Below are 22,401 nucleotides of genomic sequence, written 5' to 3'. Positions count from 1 at the left end.
GATCTCACACAAAAAAGTAATACCTCCCAAGCATAATAACTCACAACTGCCAAGCATTTTGTATCAGTGTCGTCTTAAGAATATCAGAAATAAGAATAGGAGAGACTACTTCAAATAACATCTGAATTGCCATTACATCCATTTTCTACCAGAATTGAATCCTTTAAATCACATTTATTACCTGATTAAAAAATAAATAAAAATGACATTTTTTTAACATGTAAAAACATTGAAATTATAGGACAATGTAAAAGCATTGGATGGGACATCCACAGCTATTAATTTCAACAGACAGTAGTCATCAGTGAAATTTTCTGCTATATAAACTTATTACATCTCACATGAGAGGATAATCCTACAAAAAGATATTGTCATTCCCCATGTACTACATGAAATTATCCTATTTAAGTGTACATTCATCAGCGCTGCTTTGATAGTTAAGAATGTATGCTATTGACCTACTGTTTAATTGAAGTTTCATGCAAACTATCGGTAGTGTTTCCATTATTGGTAATTGTAATGCAATGGAGAAAACCTGGCTTAAAGGAAACTCACACAATTTCTCTGCTTAATAATTGATTTTTGATATGCAATGACAGAGTGAAAAAAGGGGAGTATAAGTGAAAAAATCTGTAAAGTGAAAAATCATTAACTCAAGCTGAAATGCAGTCATCTGCTTTGCCTACATGTAAATACAGTGGAACCTCGTTAAAGCGAGTACGGGCTATAGCGACACTCCCGATATAACGAGAGATAGCCGATGCACCGTCAATTGACCCTATAATAAGCGTGTTAAAAAATTCGTTTTTACGACACCCTTTTGGTGCTGCCTCTCGCCATAGCGAGGGTTTCACCGCCGGAAGACTTTCATCAAGACTCCTTAACCTCTGTAATTTCTAGCGATCTGTTAGATATGAAGTTAATGGAGTGCTCAGTCTCAAATTTATGTGGTAATCTGTCGTTCGATAAATAAGTAGTTAATTTTGGTGAAAATATTGTGGCATTAGCATTCGCGAATGCTTCATCTTCTTTTGTTCCTCGGACAGCAGAAAGCAGTCGGCAGCATACCCGCACGTCCGTGAGTTGCGTGAATAGAAAGCATTTGATGGCAGTCACCATGGCCAAAAAAACACCTAACACGTCTAAGTGAGAAAATAAAAATAAAGGAGTAATATGAGAGTGTCGAAATTAATTTATCTTCCTATTCGCTCTGCAAAATTATAAAAACACAGAAGCGCCCAAGGAATGCAGACGATGAATAGTTATAAGGAGCTTTGTTCGGGTGGTTTTGCCCATTCCAATCTGCGGGAACTTCTGAGAAAGGGGCTACGCCCAAGCCTAAAGCGGAACATTTCAGGGATAGATTGCGAATCGAGAATTTTAAGAGGGCAGAAGGTTGATTATACTAATGCGAAGCACCAAAGCGTTATCTCCCCTCATAATTGCTGGTCATGCCTGCGGTGTAAACCCGAAGTCGTGGAAGAAAGGACTCCGATCGTAAGTATCTTTAGAAGTATTCCCCGCGTCATATAACATAGACGAAACGGAACTTTTTTACATACAACTCCTCGACAAAACCCTTGCAGTATGAGGTATTTCTTGCAATGATGCCTCTAAAGGTAGGTAGTGCGCCTTAGCGATGATGTAGGATGTACGAAGCAATGATACTCAGCGTGAATTGCCCGGATGGACGTATTTATTCTCCGTTGCGGATTTACAAGGGTGAACTATTCGCGTCAGTGGTCAGAGTCGTACTGGCGCTCTCTTTTGTCACGTGGGTAGCCGAGCATCCCCTGGTGGCCGCTGGAAGAACTCGCAGAACAACTAACTCTCGTTTGCAGTGCCGTGGTAAACTCGGTGTATTACTTCAAATACGTCGCGAGCGTAACACTCAAAAAGAAACTTTTTTTCAACAACAGCAATTTTAATCACATCATTTTTCAAGCTTAGCAAACTTTTTCCGTAGATTATGTAGGTATTACATTATTTGATAGAAAAAGTCTTCCAAGGCGGGAACATTATACAACCTTCCACCGTTTTTGCCTGTAGAAACCAATGTAATGCGTTATTTCACTTCACTGCCGCATAACGTACAGAAACAATAAACATACACCAATGGAAACATTTGAGGCATTAAATAACCGCGATACTGTTTTATCAATTAATTTTAGAATTTTCAGTGGAAAATACCAAAATAATAGAATGATCACATAAATGAACTAATTAAGTGCATAGAAAAATGGCTTCGTCGGTTGTGCATTGGCATAACGATTGACGAAACAATGCTTTCCATGATTTTTATTCAGTGCGGCGCTTATAAATTGTTTGAATAGTTAGTCGTTATTTGAGTAAGGAAATTTAGTGATGCAAAAAAACATCGCCTTTCGTCTGGATTTATGCTTACGTTTATCGGATAGATGTTTATCTGTCGCCGCACCACTCCTGTTCCTGTATATCTGTTCGCAACAGGTATATTGGCTATTATTTGCTCCACCTCCGGTAAAGCGACAATTCGCTATAGCGAGTGTTTATTAGTACACCGTGGGGTGTCGTTATATCGAGGTTGCACTGTACATCACAGCATTTTAGCAACCATAGAAAGCCGACATGTATCTAAAGTTGATTGTAATTACAACTATTCGAGACTCAAATCACTGATAGTGGCGCTGAAAGCAGTGACGTAATTTGCCAATATGGCTGATGCATCGAGGATATTGCTGAGATGATAACATAGGTGCAATAGGATGAGTCGTCGAGCCACTGCGATAATTAAAGTAGAAAACATCTAAGAAGATTTTCTTGGCTTTGAGGAGGTATTGCAATTCCCACAGGCAAAGACAAATAGCAGTTAAGATTAAGGAATTAATAAATTTTAGCTGAAATATCCTCTACTATCTCATGGGCCTTGCTCAAAGGGTTCCTAATGACCATAAATGAGCGACTGCTATAAAAATAGCATTATTCTCAGCCGGCTAGAAAAACAAAGAATTGCAATACGTCGGTTAACCCAAGTGCATTAAACAAACAAACCACCGTCCCAGTAAATGTGGAAATGTAGCAAAAAATGGCAACTGAAAAGGCATTTTACATGAATATTAATGCTTAAAATATATTACTTGCGACATTATGATGGCTTAATACCAAAAATAAAATTATAAAAATCAGTAAATTCCCAGAAATACCAATAATTTGTCAACGTAGTTTCCTTAGGTATCCTCGGAGCCCCACTTGCGAATTCGGCCAATAGTTGGCATATTGTTTTTTCTGGATTCTCGAATACGAATAAAACTGTTATATTTTGCGAAATATTATTGCTTTCTCAATACATTAAGGAAACTATGTAATGATGACTCTTATCACCTAATGACAACAAAAACTAAAATTTTTGCTTCTCACAGTACCTCACTCCACCACATCTGATCCACATTGAGGGCTTAGATTGAGGGATGGTTTAATGGCCAAGTGCCAAGCTACAACAGTCAGAAATTAGATGCATTTCATTGAGGTACACCTTCCTTATTTAAGTTTCATTTTATCACCTTCAGAATATTCTTCAAAATGTTAAGTGCTGGGAGGAGAAAAGAGCCTGTATAATCTGTTGACCAGATAATTGGTAGCCAGATAATGAGGAGCTGACTGTATTCATAAGCACTCTGAATGAAAGGGATGGCCCATGGCAGTCTCACCTTGAGCAGGCTGGCTCGCACCATCTGTGTGATGGGGCTGTTCGCCTTGAGCCTCTGGCGCTCCACCTCCATTTGCATGTGCGCCATCTCCTTGGCCTGCGCCAGTGCCACCCGTGCTTCAGCCTGCAGCCGCGCCTGGCGCCCAAAGAAGTCCTCCCCCTCCCACTTGGCCTTGAGAGACTGGGGCTGCTCCGAGCCAGATGACCCCAGCACATCCCACTTGCCCACAACGCCTCCCACCGGCAGTGAACTTGCCACGCCCCCATGACATGATGACAGCACGCTTGACTGATGTTTAGCCAAAGAACAACAAAAAGCAATGTCAGAACAAAAAAACCAAAAATGTACAATTCATCATTTATTGGTTCCAGGTTTTATCAATCATATTTTAAGGAAATACGTAATTTCTTGATTGAAGCTTTTGCGGCTTATAGAGAGAGAGACATAAGGGTGTATGCCATGTGACGTAGTGGAGACTCCACAACATCACGCTGCATACACTCATATGTCTCTCTTTTAAATATGCTATTGTTGGGAGAGGTGTTTCAAAATTTCTGAAAATGCTGACTGAGCAAGCAAAAAACTCAGGCAGGAAACAAAAAACTAAAATTTAAATCTCTATGTAGACAGGAGTACCAAAGCTGCTTTAAAAAGCAGATAGAGATAAACGAAAGATACCCTTAAAACAAGAATAACATCATATTTATCAGTTTCACAGTGAATTCAAAATATAGTTTTGTAAGAAAATTTACGGGTAGTTTTGATTTCTTTCTACATTTGTTGAGGTGCCAAACCTGAATCTGAAGTTTGATAACAAATTTTTGCAATGGAACATAAAAAAATGTGGTTAAAATTGTCCCAAAGCAAAAAAATTACCCAATATCTGCCAAGTTTCTGCCTTTTTTCCAATGTGAAAGTAACATTTTGTATATGAGTGAAAACTCACATCCTGTCCGGTACTAATGTGGAGCTTAGCCACCAGAATTCTGCATACATATGGAAAAGCTTACAAGTCAAGTGGCGGAGAAAAAGGCACCTCTTGCTTTCCCCCCTCTCCTTCCACAGCTTTGGCATTGCAAATTTTCTGGAGGCCATCAGCGAAAATCTGATCACTTTTCGTAAAATCCTTATCTATCATCGTAGAACCTTGATCAAAGGACATACTTAATTGCTCAACGATGAAGAGTACAATTTGCGCATGTATTTATTTACCTCTAAGTATTGCAATTAGTAAAGTAAAAAATGTACTATGAAAGGTCGTAGTCAAGAGAAACCACAGGCTGTGACAACCATCTTCCAAGGACCTAGATTATCTCACGGAGCTTGAGGAAGGGTCCAGGAAATGGTCCTGCTGAAGTGGCTTGGGTCTGGTATACCTGGGGCTAAGGAGGTCACACTTAACTACCATGAACCTTCTTTCTTATTTCTTCCATTGCTAGTTATCTTGCTTCACAAATAACAAATTTTATCCACCATCCATTAAGGAGGTAAAATCAGACATAATAGATTGTTCTAACGTAAACCAAATTTTGATTGAAGTGAATCAGAGTATGAAAATAGCTTGAAACACAATTATTGGGTGGGTATGACACCCTATCTTGATGACACCCATGCATCAACAAGTACTGAGTAGGTTTAATTAGAATTTTTTAAGGCTTTGCATTTCCAATGCTATTTGTGAGCTAAATAGTCGAAAAGTCTGAAAAGAGTGGGGAGTCTCACCAATCCCTTAATTTCTGATAGAATAACCAATAATTAGCCTAAATTACTATTTCAGAGAATTTAAAATTGTAATATTTTCATGTTTGTACTTCAATTTAAATATACACTTGAATCACAGGATACTTCCTCCTGAAGACTAAGAGGTCTGCTTGCAATTGTGAGCTTAAGAAAAGTTTTGCCTTCAAAACTAAAACTGTGAACCCAAACAAAATGAAATGAACCGTTTGTGATCCAGCCTCAAAGCCGTTAATTAAGAACCTGAACAATAATGTCATTTACAACTGTCCTCCTAAAATCAATGCTGAATACCTCTGATGGACAAAGGAAACCTTACCAAATGCAATATTAGAATGTCATGGAGCAGAGGAGAGCTGAATGATTATTTGATATTTGATTAGAACTCAAGGTAAATTATTTCCAAGGCTCTTTACTCAATTTGAATGAAATGATACCAGACCCATCACCAACAGATTCACTAGAGGTACAGTTTGTTCATCTGTATTTCCTAAGTATTGATGTTCCATAAAAATTTTACCAGTAAGCATCTTAAGGTCTTTCTTATCTGAAGACACTAGCTGAAAACTGCTGTGAATATAAAACAAAATGGCGGTAATACTAATAAACAAGCTGCACCTCCGGCACTACTAAAGGAAAATCTTCATTCAATTTCCATCATATACCAACCTTGAGCGACAGGGTTCGTGGAGGTGCTTTGGCCATATTGTCAGCATGAGCAGTCTGCGCTGACGAGAGGTCCCTGGAGGAAGGGTGAAGGGGGTGGGGGAGGGAGGGAAGTGATGATGAGAGGGGGGGTGAGGGGGAATCATCCGACCCACTGGGTGATTCCCCATCTGAAAGCGTCTCGTTCATGAAACATATCTGCAGGTTCATCCCTGCAAGGTGAGAGAGAGAGAAATAAATGCAAAAGACATCAAGTGCGGAAGATCCACCAAAATATCCTACAGGATACACAATTAATTTGGCTTCATCGAATAAATCTTCCTCAAGCCTTCTAGACAGATGGTCAAAATACCATGTAAACTTAACACAATTAACTTACACTGTAAAAATAATGCCCCATATTCGAATTGCAAAATTAACTACTGAAAAGTCCACATTCTCTCATGAAAAGGAAATTTATATCACACATGGTATGGACTACATGGACTATGATATGAAGCCAACCTCTGCATCTAATAAGGATGCAAGTGGGGGTCTTACGGGCTCAAACACACCGGATACCATTGAGGGATATTCGGTCTTAAATACCCCATCAGAATAAAATCCGGCATTGAATGTACTTCATGTGAACCCCCGAAAATTATTCTCTATGGCCTTGGTACCAACAATTGCACTCATAGGTACTTCTCCTGACTGATTTTGTGAAAGAGTACATAAGTTAATACTAAAGAGTAACAACTAAGTATAAATACTTAATCAAATATTAAAACTGCAACATATAAATCATAAATTGAGACTTAAAAATTCAATAGAGAACATTTCCCATAAGTTTAACCAGTCAATGCCCACGGGTGCCATATGGCACCCAGTGCAGTGCCAAGCCAATACTCCTGCAATGCATTTAATACGTAAATTTTAGCGTAAATTTCTGTGCACATACTTAGTAGAAGGTTTCCTCTATTATTCACTCAGTTATTGTGTTCATTAAGTTGAGCTCAGATGTATCATATTTTATAAAAGTGAAATATGTGTGATTTTAAAAAACTTTGGGCGCTGACAGCCACAAAATCTACCATCTAAACATTAAATTACTGAAACAGTCGATATATAATGCTGTTTAAAATGAATTAGAATACAGAAAAATGTGCAAGGAAAAGCACTTACCACTCTGGAGGCGGGACTGCAGACTGGGTTTCCGTCCAGGTGCAAAGCAGTCATCTGCCTCTGGCCCCATGGCTAGCCGCCGTCTAATCTCCTCACGATCATTTCGCCGCTGTAAGGAAAACCACAATGTGGTCAACCCCAATCACAACTCCCATTGGAGCTTTGCATCTGTGCTTTGAAAACTAGACGGGACTCTTAACATATTTTTATAATGCGATATTGCTACGTTAAGGAATTAATATTATGTTGAAACCTTTGAGTATATAATCAGCAATGAATACTTCATTAATGAAAAATAGGCTGTAGCAGTGGCACAGCGAGGGGGGTTTTGAGGGATAAAACCCCCCGCAGAGCGCAGAGAAATTTTTAAGTTTAATCCATTTTACTTAATTGGATTGATATTACTAATAGAATAGTGTAAGGATAAATAAAATATCCCTAAGAAAGCCATAAAACTACCATTTTGAACCATTTATCTAAAAATTCCACAATTTACTAATCTCACACCTGCCACTTATCCAAGGGTATTCCATACCCCCACACACCCCGGTATTAGTTGCACCTAAGCCTCCCCCAGCCTTACTTAATTCTTAGCTGCGCCCCTGGGCTCTATAAATGGCAATACAAATTTGATTTTCCTGGAATATAAATGGAGGTATGCGGAGAGTTGCTAGTGGCTTGACGAAACTTGCAATCTCATGATGGCCTCGGAACTTCAGATATGCTGTCCCACGCATGAACAGACTCCATATCCTTCCCTCGAAAATACTTCCTAAGTGGCTTCAAACATAACAGCCCCTCTTCGGTCTTTGCACAGAGCCTTTTTATATTAGCCTGCATGTGTCATACAAGTGTTTATGGCCCAAGGAAGCAGGACTGGCCTGCATTTTCACATCAGCGTCAACTCAGAACTTAGAAAACTTTCAGTCCCAAGGTGTTTACTTTTTAGACTGAAATATACCAAATTTTATCTACAAAATGCATTCCCGGAGCAAGCAAAAATCAAAGCTAGAATGAAAATACTTAATGATTTATTTCTCAATGTCACTAAGTTGCTTCAGTTAATTAAAAAAGGCATGAAGAAGAGGGTGGTACGGTACCTTTTCTTTATCAGCCAAAAATTTAAAAATTCAATTTTCAGAGGGAAATATCAAGGCACCTGTCATTTGGGATTGAAATAGGAATCTTGCCGGTGGAACCCATGTCCAAAGGGACCACCATCACTGCTGCTGCATATTCTGAGGCATTAAAGCAGTTGAAAGTATATTTAAGACACAACGAGGAGAATGCTAACACATGGTATGATATTCTTTCCCAGAAAATTATTTTGGTGAAGTTATCCCAAGATAGATATTTAAAATCCAGAAACCTAGAGAGACCAACTAGCTAAGGTGAAAAAACCTGTAGGCCTAATGACCCCTGGTGTCTACCAAATCTGCAAATGGGGTCAAATCTATGTGGGGGAGACTGATAGAACAAGAACCACCACGCTTAAGGAGCATTGGAGACATTTGAGGTTTGGAAAACCCAAAACTCTGCTGTGGTTGAACAAAGCATCAAACTGGACAGCAGGATAAAATGGGATAGCGCAAAATTAATCTGCAGTTCCAACAACTTCTGGGACAGGCTTCCTAAAGGAGGCAATTGAGATTCAGCTAAAACACAATAATTTTAATTGAGTCACAGGCTAGGTACTAAGCACTGCATGGAATCCCATACTTTAAAAGACATAAAAAAAACAATAAACTCCTTTTTATCCAAATTCCCAAGATCATTACAGCCAATCAGGCATAACAGGAGCAACATTTCTGTTGTGACTATTTATGGTTCAATGGTTCATTTCAACAATTTTAATTAGCTCAAACTAATTCACTCACCCTGATAATTAGGGAAAAGTTATCAATAGAAACATTGGAGATACAGAATGATTAAAACTAGAGAAGATCCCGCGAAGACTTCGCCTAACTCAAGATGTTTCGCTCCTTCTTGACAATGCCAGACACAACACTGCACAGCTTACGAAGAACTTCCTACGGTCATTTAGGTAAGATTTTGCAACTCGCCCACCTTCCCCTAACAGACTGAACAGCCTCACATCACCACCTTGAGATTAAACTGATTAGGGCCATTCCACCGTTACGTACGGGACATTTGTACTAATTTTTACAACTTTAAAATATCATTTCTGCTCTTAATATTTTCCATATTTCATTGAAACAGCTATAAATTGTTAGGTGTAGGCCTAAACTATTTTTCAAGCTATAGTTTTGGCTTTAACACTTTGTTGTAACTGTTGCAAGAAAAAATAAGTGCGTGTTACGTACGGGACAAGCTGGGTCAACCACTTGTTTGGCTCATGTTAAGAAAAATGATATTTCAGCTCAATTAGAATTTTCATAATGCTGTGCTATTTTTTTTCATATACCTTAATAAGGATGCTTTAGGTATATATGTTTAACACCATCGACAAATTTTTTTAAACTGAGTTACAATTTTTTTACCTTTAGTTACGTACGGGACAAGGGTGTTACGTACAGGACATTGTACACTTCAGGTTAAAAGTAATTGAGAACAGGCAGAGTTGACATGGTCAAAAACATACTTATCAGAAAAGGTTGTTAAGCCAATTACAATAGAAGAAGATCATATGTTTATAAGCATTATTCTCTTTATCAATTAGCTTAGCTTAGTCATAATACAATTATTATATAAAAATATTATGCAACTACTAAAATCTTGTTACCATGGTATTAATAAAAAAGACAACGAGAAAGATGCTAGAGTTCAAATTTTAAGATCTTTAATGTTAAATTTATATGGTCTTTTGTTGTTCATCACTGTAGGAGGAGATTCTGCTTTAATCACCTCTCTCTTTATTGTATACGATACAATCGGGCGGCATTGGCCATTTATAATGCCCTGGAGGACCGGTGGGCACAATCGGGGGTGCAGCTAGGAATTAAGGCTAGAGGGGGTTTTAGGCACAACTAATAGTAGGGATCTGGGGGGTATGGAATACCTGCCAGGGCAAGCAGGAGGTGGGGGGGCCCTTCCCCAGAAAATGTTTAAGATAAATGGTTCAAAATGGGAGTTTTACGGCTTTCTGAGGGATATTTTATTAATCCTTACACTATTCTTTAAGTAATGTTAATCCAATTAACTAAATTAGATTAAACTTAAAAATTTATCTGAGCTCTTTGGGGAGGGGGTTTATCCCCCAAACCCCCCCCCTCTCTCACCGTGCCACTGGGTACCATGACTGTAACTTACAGTTGCTTCTCTGAGACAATTTCTGTGATTTCGCCTCAAAATAAATTGCCATTACATTGCACTAAAACCCACTGACCTCTAAATTCTGTCTTCACTTCAACAAATAGGTCTAAATTCAAGTTGATATCTTTAACATGTTTCTGTCCTGAAAAACATTCTTGTTGCATATCTCGTGAAAGTTAAGGATATCTGGTGCTGCTTTAACTTTGTCCCAAGGCTTCACTTTGATGATGGTATCATTTTTATAATCTACTCCTTCAATATACCTTGAAAAAACGTTGAACAACAATACAATACAACTTGTCTTTGAACAATTTTTAAAAGCGACTGCTGCAAAATCCTTGGCAGATTGAATAGAGCATCATTTTCATCCTCACTGGTCTCTTGACATTCAGTCAATTCTCCAGAATTGCATTCAGGAGAACTGATGTGAGCTGGATTTTTTAGCTTAAGTTTGCCTGCTCTTCACTGTCGTTTTGTCCCTTTCATACTTTTTCTTTGTCGGTAATATTTTCTCTCTGCTTTTTTTCTTAATTAATTTATTGTCTTCCTTTCTCTTTTTAAGAACCGATCACGATCATTTGCATTAAGACTAACACGCATGTTCTTTCCTCTAGCAGCAGCAGTTGACTTAGGTTTTTCCACCACCATTTAAATTCTGAAAAAGTATTAAATTTCTAATCTTAAAAGTTTCAGGCATTACTCTGTGGTGCTTATGTAAACTTACTTAAATAAAAATACTTCATGTAGCCCACATAGATTATTTTCTGACCTTGATCCCCTCGTAGTAATCAGTCACAAAAATAACATGTGCTATAATCACTCGCACACTGAAACATGTATGACATGCTGGCTTAAGGCGACTGTATATTCTAGAATCACCAAACATCTAATCGAGAACAACTATCCCAGTGATTTCACATCTGAGGTCTACCACACACTGAGGCAAAAGAAACTAAGTTCCTACTTCCTGCCTTGAAGAATTGGGGGGTGACAAAATCAAATAAAACATAGGAGTTAAATAACCATGTTTTACCTTTTCATTCACCTTATTTTTACTAACCTTCTCTACCCTCCCTCTATGCACCTAAAATTTCACTTGTTCTTATGTTTACTACAATGCATACTTTCAACCACAGCACCTAGTCCTCTTCCACTTCGTAATTTTATGACATAAACATAATACCTGGCCCGTCTACTAACCGATGCAAAACTCCCCAACTTTGAGAGCCTAGAGCACTATTTTAAGTTTCAATTACCGTGAACCAAGACTTTTCTGGCCTAAATGTGCCCGGCCCGTCTTGGCTTCATTTTTTGATTTAGAGTTTGCACTAATTACAACTTCCAAATGTACAAGAATCATTTAGTAATGATATGACATAGTGAATTCATTTTTATGTGTATTGCACATAATTTTGTGTAATGTCCCGTACGTAACGTTACGTACGGGACAGAAAGAAATTGAACATTAGGGTATGTTTAAATTCAATTAGTATTTTTTTAACATTAGAATCATTTATTTTGACACAAAACCTGTTTAGAAAATCATATTTTGAGTAGCTGTCTGTCAAGAAACTTGGTGAAAAAAGAAAGTCATCATTTTTTGTTACGTACGGGACAAAGAAACAATGTATTTTTAAACACTGTGTTTTACCATTATGTTATTGCAAAATTATTATAACTGATGATAGAAACTCTTATATGGTACTATATTTTGACATTATAATTACCAACACAAATAAAAATAGCATTTACTCAGGCATTGATATGGCAACAAAACCTATGAAAATTGTAATTTTTGAACAGCTGATGAAGAGACGACTTTGAACCTATGTTACCTACATATTTAAGTATATTTGACTGAAATAATTAATAAATACTCATAATATAGCCTTATAAGAAGACAACAATGACATAATAAGTTAAATATAAAAAAATATTTTTATTTCCAAAAGTTACCTATTTTCATGGAATGGCCCATTAATTTATTGGCTGGGCTTTCCTGACAATAAGGAGGTGATGGGAGATTTTAAAAAGTGGTGTTGGGAGTTGAAGCAGAACGTATAAGAGAAGGATAAACAAAACCTAGTGTGCAGGTTTCAAAATTACACGGACATCAACGGCAATTACATGGAGGAATGACAGTCTATTTTGGCACATACCTTTTCAATATCATTAAAACATTTTTTGATTCCTCACAGATTTCGTATTGTCACTTTCCAGGCATCCCTTGTACCATCCAAGTGGATAATAGAATTTATTTACCACCCCAATCCAGATAGTTCACGTCAACTATGATATGTTGTTTACCAGATTGTAAGGCTGACTACAGACCTCTATGGTAAAAGAGAGCTAATATAAAGTAGTTTTCACGTGAAATGCTTATAAAAATCGGGGCAACCGTGGAAGGACAGCATAACCACAGCATAACGTCCACCAATTTAGCATTTCCCATGTATACGGTTGAACACCAGTTTTCCAAAAAATATGAAAATACAGCATTCCTGCAAACAAAGATTTTTCCACGTATATAACGTAGGTTTGCCATTATTTCAAGCTTTGTTTCCAACATTTTCAGCATGAACAAAAAAGATAATTAGCAGATTTGGGAGTTGTTCATTCCATACTCAGAGTTAAACAGCCTTTCAAAAACTTATACTATGACGCAAAACACAGTATCATATTAAACGCCCAAATTATATTTCGGAAAAATACCATTACAGAACAATCTACGATAACCACGTGGCAATTAACATTAACTGAAAATGCAAATACATCAAGGCCGCTATTCCCGGTGATCGATCATGCCATCACTCACGGGATCATGGGAGAAAAATAGAACATGTTCTAATTTTCACTGAATAATCATGCGCATGATGGTTCATTTGTATGATCATTCACCGTGTATAGCGGCCTTCAGAGAGATATTGGGTATTAATATTACTAATAACAAAAATCCTTTTGGCATTCTCGACTGAAGGTCGATATCTCCAAAGTTCTTCGCTTATTTCGAAAAATTGAAACGATACGTATTATAACCATTTTAATTATCATCTTCATACCAGTGCATAGGGGTTAACTTGAGAAAAAAATGAAATAATACAATTTCTATTTGTACAATCACTAGCGAATTACAAGTGATATTCATTACATTCCTCACAAGTAGTGCTCTAACCACAATCCTTGAGTGCAATAGCTTCAGAAAATTATGGCAATAAAATAAACGAACGTTTTCATACCAATACAAGAATTGATTGCCACTAATATTCTGAACGATAAAGCAATGAGATTTTTAAAACTGAGAATATCCGGCCAATCATTTACATTTCATATCCCATGCTAACTTGTTCGACTAATATTCTGAACGGTAAAGCAATGAGATTTTTAAAACTGAGAATATCCGACCAATCATTTACATTTCATATCCCATGCTAACTTGTTTGACGGAGAGAATTTTTTACAACCACCCTTTAAATCAATATTTACCAAACTAAGCAGCTCTAAAATTACGAAATTTTCGTCACAGCGAGAGAAAGTTCCACTTACACTTCAAAAATGCCCTTTCCATTAAAAAAAGTACTGAATCATGGAAAATAAAAATCGTGTTCCTATACTTGAAGAAAAACTTACATTTTCAACCACTACCTCCTCCGGTGTTGACACCTTCAGGTACTTCTCAATTATAGTATCATCATTGTCAACGCCGGTGTTCGACGGATAGGATGTATTATTCGGCTCAATAGTTAGCCAACCAATTTGGTTGTCCACGAGAACTGGCCACTTTAATACCCTTTTCCTCTGATCAAGCGGGTTCTTTTCGATGACGATTTGATCCGTACCCCCCATCGTGAGTCGATCCGCGTTTATGTTCTCTTGATTTCGAGTCGGAAGTACATTAGAAACTTTGGATGAACGATTTTTAAACGTTGAGCGCACATTTTCGGACACCTTTGACGTTTGATTTTTAATGTTGTACACGAAATTCTCAAACATTGTAGCACTCACTACACATGACACACAATCTCGCACGCTTCATTGAATAGACTCTGGTACTAGCTGGATTAAATCCCATGTAATATTACATTCCTATCACTTCTTAACTCACGATAAATTTTAAAATAATCGCCATATCACCATATAAATATATCACAAAATCACAAATTTCCATCCACTATTTACATCCCACACGCTTTCCGACATGAACGCTCCATCTTAAAACAAAAACAAAAGTAAAACGGAATCACAAATCATCGACCGCTGACCGCTACGAATCGCTGCTTCCGCCAGTTCTGCGTTGACAAATTTTGAGTTCTCATTTGAATTACGGTGATTCCGCGAGGTGTAAAACTGCAATCATGAAAATTCAAACGAATGCATCTACTTACCCGATTACCAGCAAAGTTGTATATTTCAGCCACAGCTTCAAGTGACTCATGTGAGTCGTATGTTAAGGTGTACAAATCCAAGAGAAAACGAGTATCTTTTTTGTAGTGACGCGGTCGCTTTCTCACCGTTCCCATTCTCAAGATTAATCGCAATTTATCTTTAAATTACAAAGGATAGCAAAGTTACTATTTAAGCGGTGTAAGATTACTACGATGTAAACGTGGTTTTCTATCAACCTCAGCGGACACACTGAACACAGTCCCTAGCCTGGTCATTCTGAGTAGAAAGTAATGTTCATGGAAGCGTAACGGCCTGTTTTCGCTTACGGGTCAATGCTTAGATGTTATCGACATTAATACCTCCTTAATCTTCTAGGTATTGGCCAGAGAAACTTCTCAGAATTTGCACCTAATTAATTCTCAACATAATATTCAACTAGTTACTTTAGCTTAACTATTCATCATGGCCAACCCGTGTTATTATGACTGGTACAGCCCTAAGTAGAGTTTCTATATATCCTTGAAAAATATTCTACTCCAACGCAAATGTCAATACTGACATACCTTGTACACTATTTACTTTGATGCATTATTTGTACAAGGAATGACCGAGGGTACTCAGGTATTGATTTTGTGCTTACTGACTGAGGGTGAGAAGAAATCGTCCACCATACAGTGAGCTCTTGGTTGGCCCTTAAGTTCATCATATCATCAAAGCATATCTGTTTTTCTTCTAAAAAGCGTAACAGGTTCTGCCAAAATTGTATATACCAACTGGAAGAAAAAAAAACATGAACAGCATACTTGAAAAAAGAATAGAATGAAATATTGGATACTTTATCAGCTCTTAAATTTCACATTAGCATCAGCTCACAGGTTAGTTGACCCTGATGCAATATTGGAGAACAGTGTGACACTTATTGCAATGACCACACTAGGCCAATGAAATTTACTGTGCAATTGTAGAAGTAGGTGCCTAGTTGAGGTAAAGCAGTATGATAAACGAGCAACTTGTATGATGTTGGGCACGATGTGGTGGAAGTTCGTAATATTATTGAAATGACACATTGCAATATTTCCACTTATAGAATTATTTTACACTACGCATTTCGTCGTTACAGCGACATTTTCAAGTGTGTGTAACTTGAAAATGTCGCTGTAACGACGAAACGCGTAGTGTAAAATAAATCTATAAGTGGAAATATTGCAATGTGTCATTTCAATAATAAACGAGCTAGTTACATTTAAGTGTTTTGCTGGTTTGAGAGTTTGGCCACCAGTAGGCTCCTAAACTCCTGTTCTCCAATATCCCACTAGGGTCACATAATATGTGAGCAGATGCTAATGTTAAATTTGAGAACTGATACAGTATCCAATATTTCATTCTATTCTTTTTTTTCAAGTATGCTGTTCATGTTTTCTCCTCCAGTTGGTATATACAATTTTGGCAGAACCTGTTGCGCTTTTTAAAAGAATTACAGATATGCAATGGATGAACTTTAAGTCTAACTAGTTCACTTTTCAGAAGACCTCACTGCATTGTGGATGATTTATGCACTTTCTTCGCACCTGCTGCCGAAAAGCACAAAATCAATAAGTGAGTATCCTCTGGACAGACAGGGCTGGTTTGAGTGAAAAGCAAAGTACGAGGCCACCTAGAACACCTAGTGAAAGGGAGTGCCAAAGTGCTCAGTCCAATGTTAAGTCCTAATCAATCTTGAAAACTAACTTGTGTTGTATTTAATGCTTTATTTTCATGTTTTAATGAGAATTTTTATGCGTAAATGGTTTTAAATATGTATACACAACAATGATATAAGTTCACGCTGATGTTTAAGTCTCAACCCTAATTTCTCAAGTATTTGTGTTTAATTTCAAACGTATCCAGGGAAAATTCCTACTAACTCTCAGGTAATTTTTGAAGGGGAGGTTTTTTTAAAATTGGAATGCTGTCTGCTTACCCTAGAAAAATGTGCACCTGCCCTGTGCACAGATAAAATGATTATTATAAAAGAAGTCGGAGGGAAGCATCCAGCAAAGAAAATAGCAAATTATATGATAAATATCAATCATTGCCTAAAATATTCAGGAAAGAAAATATCTTTCGTACAATTCCAAACAGGAGTGGATCCAGGATTTCTTTCTGTGGGAGCAGAAGCAAGACCGTATCCAGGATTTTGTTCTGGGGGTGGGCACAAGGATACCTTGTTATACTAAAGAACGCAATGATGATGGGACCGTATTAAAAATCTTGCATATTTTTCAAGGGTCTGGGGGGAGCACATGCCACCCCCCCCCCCCCCCCTAGATCCGCCTATGATTCCAAAAACAAAGTTAGACACACTACTTACCTTGTGAAACCCCACTGCTGAGGCTTCCACATAGTCTGATCATATGATCATGCATGAGGTTTTTTTTATTAATTAGCAGCCCAGAGAAAAATATTTTTTTCTACGTTAACATGCTGATTTTTTAGCACCGGAAATAAGCTTTCATTCGGGTTTGATGAAATTTGATGAGGTATTGAATAAGTAACTGAAGTAATGCTCTCATAAGAAGTGCTGCAGTGAAGGTGGCAACTATATATGACAACCATATACATATTCAAAAATTTTAGTCAAATGAAGAAAATATTTCACTCCAAGGATGATATAAATATTATTTTATTGGATTAAAATACTTTCTTTGTCTCAGTTAAAAATATGGCCAGGAAATCTAAGCATAGCTAGGAATGTTGGTCTTGATCATATAAACATGCTAGGCATTTTAAAGGTTAGAAAAGAGGCGTTCACTAAATGGATAAGTGTATGTCTCAGACTGCGAAAGCAAGGGTAGCAAATGGAGAGTAGGTTTGGGCCAGCATTGGTCAAGGTGTGAGACAAGGATGTCCGCTATTGCCTGATTGAAGATCTCTCAAACATTAGCTCAATAAGTACAACCTCTATCTCCTGTGCCAAAAAATACACTTGAGACAGTTACTTGTTTGGTCAGAAATTTATTTCGGAAGAAGACAGCTTGATGGTGTAGCTGGTAGTATGTATACCTAACCAGCAATCAGGAGATTCAGGTTCGAATCCCTCCTAAGCCAAATGATTTTTTTGTTTCATATGTAGTTTGCAAGAAAAACTACTATGAAAGGCAGGCAAGGAAATCTAAATGTCACCAAACACCAGAGGAAGAGAGGTAACAAAAATGACGTGAAATGCATCTCACCATTAGTAGACATCCATTTGTGTCAAGAAGAAAGGTTGAACTTGATCACCCAATCTCAAATGGATGGAATTTCATTTTTTTTTTGCAGCACAACTTGGTTAAAGTCAAAAATAAAAATATGTTAAAGAAATAAAACTTTTTCTATGGTTGCATGATATTCCTCGGCCATATGAATGAATATTAAAATAACTTACACCGCTGATATACCACTCTCCCCCTGGTGCTCCATACACATGTATAATGAAAGAAATTGATACGTTGGAACAATTAGAGAACATCAAATTCAAAAATTCCCAGATTACCCTTCCCAACGTCTACCTAAGCACGTTGAATTCACCCCTTATTTCCATCGAGTTGCAAAATTGAATGTCCAAGGACAGTGTCAATGACCCCCTATACCACATCTTGCCCCAATCAAAGTGTAAAAGCATCCCCACTATGCGCCAAACAGTGAATCTTACAACCAACCCTTCCCAACCCACCTTCCTCTCAGAAGAAAGCTTTGACGAGTGGCCTGCTAATCAACTAAGCTGTCTGCCTTTTGCTGAGTTCAGCTCTTCACCACCGTTCACTGATGGCCTACGGAGGTAATACAGAAGTTTTGGAAATAAAAAAGAGACACCACCATCAGTTTTTAGATGTTCCCATACCATGAATGCTTATGTTCTGTATGAGTTGGTCAACCTCCATGAAAAAATAATCCCGCATTTAGCCAATCTCTGACCTATCCCTGTCACCTCCCTTGAAACTTCCAACCACCATCTCTCCTCTCCTCCCCCTTACACGCATCACTCCTCTAGTGGATGGGCAAAGTATAGGCCGAGGAGTATTTGAAATACAAGATACGGCTCCAAATGTACTTGATATGCAAAATAAAAATTACCTTTGACTTAGGTCTTTGAAAAAAAACTACAAAATAGCATTTTAAATACCTTTTAAAATACTATTTTGTAGAGCTACTTCAAAAGTATTTAACAAATGTAATTTTTCTATGGAATGGGAAAATACCAAAAATCAGTAGATAGTTTAAATACAAGATACATTCAGGTCCTGTATTTGAAATTACAAATGTATTTCAAAATACTTGCATTTGAAATACTGTCCAGCCCTGACTCCAACCTATTCCTATTAATTCCTCTTTGAGCTTTTCCATTTCCTTCCCCTCTTATCTGCCCCCAATCCTTACTTCAAAATAAGAATAAATTACCTCCAATAGGGTGGTTTCCTTCATAAAAGAAAATGAAAGGCATTGATTGTGATTCGTTACCCACAATTAGTGTATTCATTATATACAAATTACATATTTGGTTTTACAAATCCCAGTTTAGACGAATGTTAATGGTCAATTTAGCCTCATTTAAAAAAGGCCAGATTGGCACCCATGCGATGTCACTCCATGTGACGTTATAGGGACATAGATTCTATACGAGTACATAGGAGTTTTACATCGTCTGAGATTACCAATGCATGCATGAGGCACAGAGCTCCGGGAAACATCTCTTAATAATCACCTATTAAATTGCCTATGGTCAGAAAGTTTCCTTTGTTTGATAGGGTATTAATAATCCTTATGTAAGCCAAGCGCTACCTACCCGCTAGCAGCCAGCATCGTAGTGGTGCTCATAGCATTGTGATTTAGGCAATAAAAAAAATAGGAAACCACCCTATTGCCTTTCTTGCCTCGCTGGCATTCTACCACTAACCATTTTTACCCTGGAGACGATGTTGTTACATTGATACTTGGGTAGGGTTGAATTTATTACATTGAAAATAACACATTCTTCAGCAGACAGGTTTAAGGTAGACGCACTGAAAGTGCCCATCTTTGAAGACAGCAGTTCTTCCAGCATTGCAGCTGGTTTCTTCAGGTCGATGAAGAAGCCAGCTGCATTACTGGTGTGATACCATACTGCCAAAGCCCACACAAGGATTGTACATTATTATTACAATACGGCCATATTCTAGTCTATATCACCTGAATTTTTTAATGCAACATGAATTTTTTGAATGAATTTTTAACATGCAACCATAGATAAAGTCAAATTTCATCCAAGAGCATAAGCATTGCCAATCCATTTGTACGGAAACCTTTCTGATACATTTGCATTTGACTAGCTGTTCATCGCAACTATGTGAGTAATTCTATTTTAACGAGCTTGCAATTTCGTATGCAGCTACCGTATATCAAAGCAAATGATGGCATGCATGCAATTATACTCACCCTCCTTTCCTCAGCTGCACGCAGATGGCTTTCGATAGCATCCAAGTCGATTGACGGCATGGCTGTCTCAATGTTGTACACATCAAAGCCTCCTGGATTAAAAGTAAAATATATTAATACACATGCATATTTATGCAGGCTATTTGGACAACAATTGATGAAGAACAAATGGACTGATACGGTGAGAAAAACAGGTACCAAAGCAAGGGCATACCCAGGATCAAAACTAGGGGGGGCAAGCCATGGCTGTTCAAGTTATAGGTAAGATTTAAGCATGGAAAGGAGAATGAAATCAACTTTTTAAGGAAATTGTAACCGCTCTTTATTAGTTTTTAAAATTATTTGCTTGAAAAAATATTATGTTCATGCCCATGTACCAAAGATTAGGAGAAAGGCAACAGGGCACCATTAGGGTAATTACGAAATCAAAATTTCAGAATGTTAGCTGGAAAATCGCGACATTAGTTTGAGTATGGCACAAAAGGAAGCACAAAAAAATTGGGCTCAATTTGACAACATTTAGAGATCGCACATTGGCTTCAGAGCATGAAAAATATCAATTTTCCTGGGAAAAACCTTTTTGACTACTTTACAGGAGTTTGGTGGTTGGGTGGATAAGTGATCCACTCAGATGATGATCCCATGGCACAAATTGTGTCTTCATCAGATCAGAAAGTGCAGCACTCCACTGATATTGTAATCACCCAAGGGCACAGTACACCAGAAAAGCATAGTTAGTATCATAAGACGTAGTGATAGCATGATAAAAATGATTGAGAGAAAAATTGAATGAAAATTCTTCCACATAAAACCTAAAGATAAGTATGTACCTCGGCACATAAGGAAGGAAAGGAATAAGTGCCTCAGGGAAATGGAGCTGGCAAGGTAAACAGAAAAAATGGAGGGTAGCAGTTTACCAATCAAGGGGATTACACAGAGGAGGCCCCAGTCCTTCCCATAAAAGCTTGTTTCATGTTGACACATGGGATGCATTGTAAATAATTGCCCATCAAAAATGTCCACAATTTGATAATGAGTGCACAGTAATCCATTTATTCTCTATGTTTGTAACGAAGTATTTTCACTTGTAAGGAATATCATTGAAACGTTATGAATATGATACATTATATCATCACATATATATAAGTATCCATTAACAGCCATAATTATATTTAATTTTCCAAGGAAATTGAATCGCTCTGCCATCAGTGAAACAAGTGGCAACTTTTGAAAACCAATTTAAGTGAACAGTAGGTAGCAACGACTGGAGAATCCTGAACTGTAATACTATAGACACAAATGTCAGGACTGCGGAAGGGTGAAAACTACAAATTGAGAGTGAAACATCAATAATGGAATTGTAGCATATTCTGAAGTACTAGTGGAAGGAAATTTCATGAATCTCTCTCACCTGAATCTGGAGACGTTCTCTTGGTCCTCTCCTTGGCTTCAGGCATTGACCGACGACTCAATGAGTGGCGATTTTGCTGCTCCCTCCTCAGTGCCACTTGCTGAGCCCATGCCGGAGCCAGGGCCTTCTGAGAAGGCGTGAGCGCCACTGCAGTATCCCTTGCCACGGCACGGATGCCACGGTTCACCTCCATCTTCTCCTTTTTGCACATTCCCACCTGTAATTGGGCATAGCAACAATTAATCTTTTGAGGTTAGTACTGATCAATTATTCCCATCCAATTCCATGCATAAGATAAACCCAATAATCTAATTCTTGTTTAATAAATAAGGCTTGTCCAATCCCCTTCCATGCTCCTCTCATTTGCATCTGAACTCTTGCTAACCATCTACTTTAATACTCCCTGGGTCCCTGAATGCTCTCGCAAACTGATAAATTATAAGTCAAAATCCTTTCACACTTTCTATTCAGGGCCCTGCCAAAGAAAATGCTTGCCAAGGGAGGGATACCTCAAGAACATTTTCCTTCTCCGTACAGAGCTCAGTTGAGGAGTGGAGTTGCACAATTATGCCCATCACCCATCCTCAAGATCTAACTCCGTCTCGACCTCGACCCTTCAACAGATTAGAGTGCGATTTCACGGCATGA

At 37.8% G+C, this 22,401-nt stretch overlaps 1 protein-coding gene across 3 annotated transcripts in view; it reads right to left on the bottom strand.

Moving 5' to 3' along the window:
• The window catches only part of LOC124168478, a 156,141-nt gene that overhangs the window by 11,513 nt on the left and 122,227 nt on the right, over positions 1-22,401 (bottom strand). For all 3 annotated transcript variants that reach the window (XM_046546756.1, XM_046546758.1, XM_046546757.1), the window contains 5 exons: positions 21,754-21,970; positions 20,343-20,434; positions 7,254-7,362; positions 6,093-6,301; positions 3,687-3,974 (listed from right to left, as the gene is read on the bottom strand). In XM_046546756.1, the coding sequence (XP_046402712.1) occupies positions 3,687-3,974; positions 6,093-6,301; positions 7,254-7,362; positions 20,343-20,434; positions 21,754-21,970 (915 nt within the window). The remainder of the gene's footprint in view (positions 1-3,686; positions 3,975-6,092; positions 6,302-7,253; positions 7,363-20,342; positions 20,435-21,753; positions 21,971-22,401) is intronic.

This window comes from Ischnura elegans, chromosome 11, assembly GCF_921293095.1.
Source record: "Ischnura elegans chromosome 11, ioIscEleg1.1, whole genome shotgun sequence".
NCBI lineage: Eukaryota > Metazoa > Arthropoda > Insecta > Odonata > Coenagrionidae > Ischnura > Ischnura elegans.
This window is presented reverse-complemented; position numbering and strand designations above follow the sequence as displayed.